The sequence below is a fragment of the Acipenser ruthenus genome, unplaced genomic scaffold (assembly GCF_902713425.1).
Source record: "Acipenser ruthenus unplaced genomic scaffold, fAciRut3.2 maternal haplotype, whole genome shotgun sequence".
In the NCBI taxonomy this organism is placed as follows: domain Eukaryota; kingdom Metazoa; phylum Chordata; class Actinopteri; order Acipenseriformes; family Acipenseridae; genus Acipenser; species Acipenser ruthenus.
The window spans coordinates 56510-63889 of NW_026708375.1; the positions used below are offsets into that span (position 1 = coordinate 56510).

General features: G+C 38.0%; 1 protein-coding gene across 2 annotated transcripts; it reads left to right on the forward strand.

Annotated features, from left to right (window-relative positions):
- The first annotated feature begins 836 nt into the window (after nucleotides 1–836).
- On the forward strand, nucleotides 837–6677 carry LOC117395529 (uncharacterized). Of its 2 annotated transcripts, XM_059021041.1 has the most exons (7): nucleotides 837–1164; nucleotides 1579–1647; nucleotides 2578–2608; nucleotides 2914–2945; nucleotides 3858–3999; nucleotides 4295–4465; nucleotides 4798–6677. In XM_059021041.1, exons 3-7 carry the CDS (start codon nucleotides 2600–2602, stop codon nucleotides 5476–5478), a joined length of 1035 nt encoding a protein of 344 aa, XP_058877024.1. In that variant the 5' UTR covers nucleotides 837–1164; nucleotides 1579–1647; nucleotides 2578–2599; the 3' UTR covers nucleotides 5479–6677. The 2 variants fall into 2 exon arrangements, with proteins under 2 accessions (XP_058877024.1, XP_058877023.1); XM_059021040.1 differs by lacking the exon at nucleotides 837–1164 and having other exon boundaries at nucleotides 1398–1647.
- Nucleotides 6678–7380: the final 703 nt, after the last annotated feature.

A 7380-nucleotide genomic window follows, 5' to 3' on the forward strand; every position in this document is an offset into this window, starting at 1 on the left:
ATCGGGATTGCTGATTCTTTAAATTCCCCCGAGGCGTCTCGATAAAGCAGTGCAGACTGGATAGTGCTTAAATGGATAGAACCATGTATATCTGCCTTGTAAAGAAGCTCAAAAGGCAAAACTCTTTCTTCTACTTTGGTGTTTGGTGTTGCAGTAAAATTGTATATATTTGTACAGCACTTAAAGGAATACATGCAGCTATATCATGTGTATCTACATTGTGTATACAGACAGATTTTCTGATTATACAGGAGGTTTCTATATTTTTCACTGAAAATGTAAATTTAAAAATGTTGCACTTGTATTACTGATGATTAAATAAAGAATATTTGATGAAGAATGTCTCTCTCTCTCTCTCTCTCTCTCTCTCTCTCTCCCTCTGATTTCTGTATCAATAAAGAATATGTAGCTATTTCTGTCATGTTATCCGAGAAAATCTGATTATATAAAGAGCTGTTTGCTATTTTTAAATTCTCTCTTAAATTGTTCAAGGCTACACACAACATAATCTATATTTACATACAGTACATTGAACATAGCCATTTGTAATATGGAAATAATTCTAAAAACATGAACTCATTAAGCACTAAGTAACAAAGATTACAACACAAATAGCTTACATGTCTTATACTGGAAAATAAATACAAATGGACATAGATATACACAGTATATTAGGTTAGTGAACAGTTCTGCTGTGTTGAGTTGTCTTTCCTATACTGTACTCCCATAACGGTAATACCAGAACCAAAATGTGTCGTGTGCTTTTTATTTGTCAGATGAATACAGCTGATGACCCCTGAACATTACACACATACAAACAACTGTGTTCTGTATATTTTAAGAGGTACCAAAAGCAGTATACCCAATCTTACCCTGTAAATACTCTGAGACTGTACAAATCAGCGGTTTGTTTTGTGAACTGCACTGTTTGTTATCATGTGAAATCACACAAGAATATACAATACTGCAGTATACATTATTTAGGGTGACTACGATTCCATGTACACAGTTTGGGAGAGTTCAGGCTTTTCAACTCACACCCCAATGCATTCTGGCACGTTTTACCTGCCTCAGGTACCTTAAACAGCAGGACTACACTTACCAGAATGCATTGCAGTGTGAGTTGAAAAGCCTGACGTGGCCTGGTGAACATGGAGTCATATGGTAATCTTAAGAATTGTATATATATATATATATATATATATATATATATATATATATATATATATATATATATAAAATACTGTTGTATTCTACAGATATTTGGGGATCAAGCTCTTTTCTGTGTTCTTTCTGTAATTTGTCCATGTAGCCATACAGTAAATAAGCTGTACTGTACTTTTCTCTTGCGTCCCCTGGTGCCTGTGTATTGCACAACTAGTGTATGAGGTGGGGTCGAAAGCAAAACATACTGAAGTTTACAACATACAGTAGATTGTTGTCTCTTGGCAATTTGTGACACCGGTACGATGTTTCTTTCTTCTTTAAGTGCAGGTAACGATTGTTTTGTATGTCGTGTTCATTTATTTTGTACAACATTAGTCATGCAGTATAAGGGTTCCGCCCTCTTTATTACAGGAAGAGGAAAGCATGAGTTTCGTTTTCTTCATTTCTTTCATTCCTATCAGCGCAGAAGAAGTGATTTGTGTAAGTACATCATTTTACTGTATTGTATTGAAAGCAAATCTCGATAGAGCTTTTCATTGAGATTGATTCTAACGCTATGCTGTACTTTGAGACAAAAGCGGAAATAAAACACGTTCAGTAAAAAGTGGTTTTGAAGAAACCATTTAAGACCTTTCAGTTGTAGAACGTGGTGCCATTGCTAAACTTTTTCAGAACTTCAATTTAACCGCTGGACATGTAAAGTATATAATGGTGGATAATATCTCTGCTGCTTTTCAGGATATATTGGGCATTTTTGAAAGTGCATTTTGTAATTTCACATTAGAAGCGTGCATTGATTAAGCACTGGAATGCGACCAGTTTGTAAACGTGAAAAATAAAATAAACCCCTTCGGTCACGATTTTATAATCATTTTTTTAAGCAATTAAAAAAAAATCAAAATGTTTATGTGTACTCTATGGGAAAAGACGTTGCACTGCCAAGGCAACACTGGAAATAAAGTAGACAGATAGACAGGTCTCTGATGCTAGCGTGATCCATTAAATATCAGAAGAGGAAGAACAGAAACCCTGATAGATTATTAAAAGAGGAATAGGGCGCTCTTCCTCTGGGCAGGTTAGCTAAAGTTCTTATTGTATCACAGAAAGGGTTATACATTAATGTTCACGGCAGCATGTAGTCTCTTCTTGAATGACGCGAGGATCTCCGCTTCGACCACTTCAGTTGATAACCTCGTCCAAAGCTTCAGCACCCTTCTGTGGAGAAGCTCCTTCTCCCCTCGGTTCTGGATTTGCTCTCTGTTCTTTGTAACCTGTCAAACATGATTTTCACCAGTAACTTAGTTTAACCCCTTATCAATCTGAAATATGCGTATTCTTTCTAAGCTATATAAATTAAGCTCTGCCATGTACTGTATTATAGAAATTATTATTTTTTTCTTTTGTCTGCAGTTTAGAATTGAGAACAGGAGGCATGGCAAATGTGAGTACATGTTATTTTGAAATAGAAAGGTTAATATATATATATATATATATATATATATATATATATATATATATATATATATATATTATTCTCCCCCTCTGGAAATGGATACTGTATGTGCATCTGCCTATCTGTATGAATCTATGTCAAACTTATATTTGTACAAGCACATCCACTAGCTGCAAATCATGGACATGTACTTTTGTTCAGTTCCATTTGGTTCTATAATTATGTTATGTTGCTATTATTTAATCACAATATAAAATAAAAATATTAACCTTTTTTTTCTATTCATCATGAAGAACCCACAAGACCAGAGAATTGATCCAAGAAGGTAAATCAAATGTCATTATTTTATCGATAACACAATCAATATGGAAATAAGTTATACATGACTGAGTTATACATGGACCGACAGGGTAGATGAACAGATGGTCTACAGATTTGTGGGATCCTCACAGCGCGCCTCCGTGCTGCGTAAGGTAGTTCATAGAAAAACACATTCCATTTCCTGTTACAATCAGTGGAAGTGATGAGCAAAGAAGCGACAATCTGCATTCTAGCATCTGACAAATACTGAATATACTGTAAATAAAGCGACAGTCTGCATTCTAGCATCTGACAAATACTGAATATACTTTACAGTACGCGACAGTCTGCATTCTAGCATCTGACAAATACTGAATATACTGTACAGTACGCGACAGTCTGCATTCTAGCATCTGACAAATACTGAATATACTGTACAGAAAGCGACAGTCTGCATTCTAGCATCTGACAAATACTGAATATACTGTACAGAAAGCGACAGTCTGCATTCTAGCATCTGACAAATACTGAATATACTGTACAGAAAGCGACAGTCTGCATTCTAGCATCTGACAAATACTGAATATACTGTACAGAAAGCGACAGTCTGCATTCTAGCATCTGACAAATACTGAATATACTGTACAGTACGCAACAGTCTGCATTCTAGCATCTGACAAATACTGAATGTACTGTACAGTACGCGACAATCTGCATTCTAGCATCTGACAAATACTGAATATACTGTACAGAAAGCGACAATCTGCATTCTAGCATCTGACAAATACTGAATATACTGTAAAGAACGCGACAATCTGATGTGGTTGTAATAGAATCCTATACATGACCTATCTATCTATCTATCTATATTTTTTTTTAAGGAAAGCTTTTGGTCTGTGGTGAGAGCTTAACTTCACTTGCTTACTTGCTATTTCAGAAAACGATTTTTTAAAAGAAATATAAAAGTTGAAGGAAGCCTGCAAAAATCTGGGAACAGGTTCATCTTGAAATTTCTGGAAATTTATGAGGAGCAAATCACAGATGAGCTGAAAACAGTCATCCATGGATACATGTCTGAGGTGAGGCTGTGCAAGTCTCTACGGTCTTTGTAAATCCATAGCATCCCACAATGACATTGAGTTTTACACTAATATAATGAATGTGCTGGGGGATTAGATCCTTATGAATTGTTCACAGTTCAGACTGGACTGCAGTTCTAACCCTCATGTATGTAGTGCCTTTGTGTAACCTGGCAGTTTTACATGGCAGTCTGTCCTTTGTAAATCGGTATTGATTTGTTGTTGTTGGTTTTAGCTTTGCTGTCTGTAAACTGACTCTCTCTCTCTCTTTCTGTGTGTATCTGCTCCTCACCAGGTGCTGCACAGCATCTTCTTTCTGGGCAACATTCACAGGGAGAAAATTATGCCTACAGATTTTTTTGAAGAGAAAGAGTTGTTAAAACTAAACAACAAGTTTTCAAAACCTTTTAATGAATTCTGCACCCACCTGCCAACCCGCACGCCTTTTTCCATCCTCCTTGATGCGGTCAGTATAGATCTGAAAACTCAGTGACATTGTCCTGTGTCTCTTCCACCTGCTCTATTCCACAGTTCCAGTGGAGTTCTCTTGTTCCTCTGTCTGACACCTCTGTGGTGCCCTTCTTCTCTCACAGGATCTTCTCAGAAGCGCTCTTTAGCTGCACACCAGCCTGCTTTCTATGTGCTTTTATCACTGTGTCTACCCTCAGCTCAAGTCTCAACCCTTTTTCATTTCATCTTCTCTGACAGACGAGAAGAAAGACATTCTATTAAAAAAAATCTGTTCAAGCTTTTTACACCCAAATCCAATGACAGTTTTTTTTCCCTTTAAAAATGCAGGTGGTAAAGATTAAAGGCAGTCAAAATGAAACACAGGTAATGGAGTACCTGTCGACTTTATTAAAAGAACTGAGTGTGCCAAAACCAACCAATATGACATATTCCAACTATTACACCTTGGAGGCCACTGTCATCTGCATTTGTCATTATGAAAGGACAGGGGGAGGAATAACAAAGAAGTTCTACGGAGCCTCCCTGTCCTGCAAGGGACCAAGAGAAAGGCAGGTCATCATCTCCCTCTCGTGTCGACACACATGGACTCTGAAAGTGGCTTACGCAGTGGCCCTTGCAGGAGAAGGTGGTGCCATCCAGCTTCCACAAACAGTGAAATGCAAAGCCTTTAAAAGAAACAGGGAAAAAGACCACTATTGTGAAGAACCTCCATGCACAAATTGCATTAATATATTCAAAGGCGCTACGTTCGAGCCTTGTCACATTGAAGCCGATGAAGATCCAAAGTGGCCCTACGGCAACTGTGCTGAAACAGAGTCTCTCAGCAAACTCCTCAATGCAGATCCAGCACTCTGTGAACAAGTACAAGTTCTGAAGAACAACATGACAGCTGACCTAGACCTTGAAAGAAACACAGTCTGGAGCAATGCCACGCGCAAGCTGGTAGACCTGCTTAGCGGGACAGATTATGTGCGCAATGGCAATGATATTTTGTTCTTTGTCCCCTAACCCACCCCACCGAGTCCCTTTTAGCTTCACTCTACCAGTAAGGCATGTATCTTGTAAAATCAAGCTAATCCCTGATCCCTGCTGGCTCAGATCTACATGTGCTTTGAATGATCCTGTTGTACTATCTGGAGATCCAGATACCTCAGGCTGTAGTAATTGGTCTGTGTGGTAGTAATTTAGGATGTGTGTGTATTTTTATGCTTTTCTAAAAATGAATATATATATAGCCTTCACTAAAATAGTCCATCACTAAATACTGGAAAGGAGAGAAATGTCGAACTTTCACAGAATGAAAACATCTATTGCTGTGTGTATTACAGCTGGACGGGCTCCACCACACACAGAGGAAAATGAAATGACTTCCTTAAAACAGATATGTGATATAGATTCAGGGCAGCAGTGTGGAGTAGTGGTTAGGGCTCTGGACTCTTGACTGGAGGGTTGTGGGTTCAATCCCAGGTGGGGGACACTGCTGCTGTACCCTTGAGTAAGACACTTTACCTAGAGTATTCTAGTAAAAACCCAACTGTATAAATAGGTAATTGTATGTAAAAATAATGTATAAATAATAATGTAATTGTATGTAAAAATAGTGTGATATTGTAAGTTGCTCAGGATAAGGGTCTCTGCTAAGAAATTAATAATAATTACTGTCAGCTCACTACAGTGACTTTTAGACATGTTGCCACATTGGTGACCACACTATTCCTGTTTTGTAATAATTATTAATTACGTCTGGGTTGGGTTGTGCTTTTAGAGTTCTACATGTATGAATGGTAAAGTTATGTATTTGAGAATATGTTTGTATTATAAGATTGCATATATTGTGACATTAGCAGTTTGTTTTGTGCTTCTCAATTGGAGCATCTCATTTATACAGTGTCTGTGTCTTCTGTAAGCCGAGATGACTGCACTGTCTGACTGCATCTAAAGGCAACACTGCAGATCATCCACACATATTCATTCATAAATATTCATAACAATAATAAAGATACACAAACTACATGTTTTTTTAAAGAAACATTTTAAATTGAAAAAGTTTCAGTAAATAAATGTTCTTTCTGAAGAGGTGCAGGTGACTTTTTTGTAGCATACGTACAGAGCAGCCAATCAGCACAATTGGAATTCCCTCCCCCAAACTTCTCTCCTCCTAGATTGATACATTATGCAGAATGCAAACAATATATATCTGAATAATAAACTTGTTAAATGCTGTTTAAGCTGAACCATTAAACTATATAAACATTCTCTCATTGCTTTAAATTTAGGATTCTGATGGAGAGTTTTGAAATTTATATTGGGTCACAAACAAACTCACAAAAAAACTGTCCTATTTTAGATTCGCTGGACAGGGGTAAAGGTCAGTGAGTTGATGGGCAAAAGTCAGTGAGTTGACAGGGGTAGAGGTCAGGGAGTTGATGGGTAGAGGTCAGTGAGTTGACCGAGGTAGAGGTCAGGGAGTTGACAGGGGTAGAGGTCAGGGAGTTGACAGGGGTAGAGGTCAGGGAGTTGACAGGGGTAGAGGCCAGGGAGTTGACAGGGTTAGAGTCAGTGAGTTGACAGGGGTAAAGGCCAGTGAGTTGACCGGGGTAGAGGTCAGGGAGTTGACAGGGTAGAGGTCAGTGAGTTGATCTCTGCACCAGGGTCACTGAGAAGGGTTGGGTTACCTGGAGGTTGAAACATGTTCCCAATGTCCTTCTCTCTCCACTGTTTTTATACAGATTGAATGATGTTCTTTAACAAAGTCACAGTGTCGTATTTAAGGGCCAGCTGTCAATATGGTTCACTACCCATTCCATTAGTACTGTGTCGACAGAAGAATATCATTTTAAAGACTGACAATCAACTGCTTTCTCATACCCAGTGACATGGTAGGAGGGATAGAACATTATACTGCATTAT

What these genes read in the sequence shown, in the direction of transcription:
- LOC117395529 (XM_059021041.1), top strand. An exon ending in TCCATGGATACATGTCTGAG is followed by an intron (nt 4,000 to 4,294) that starts GTGAGGCTGTGC and finishes GCTCCTCACCAG; the next exon opens with GTGCTGCACAGCATCTTCTT. An exon ending in TTTCCATCCTCCTTGATGCG is followed by an intron (nt 4,466 to 4,797) that starts GTCAGTATAGAT and finishes TTAAAAATGCAG; the next exon opens with GTGGTAAAGATTAAAGGCAG.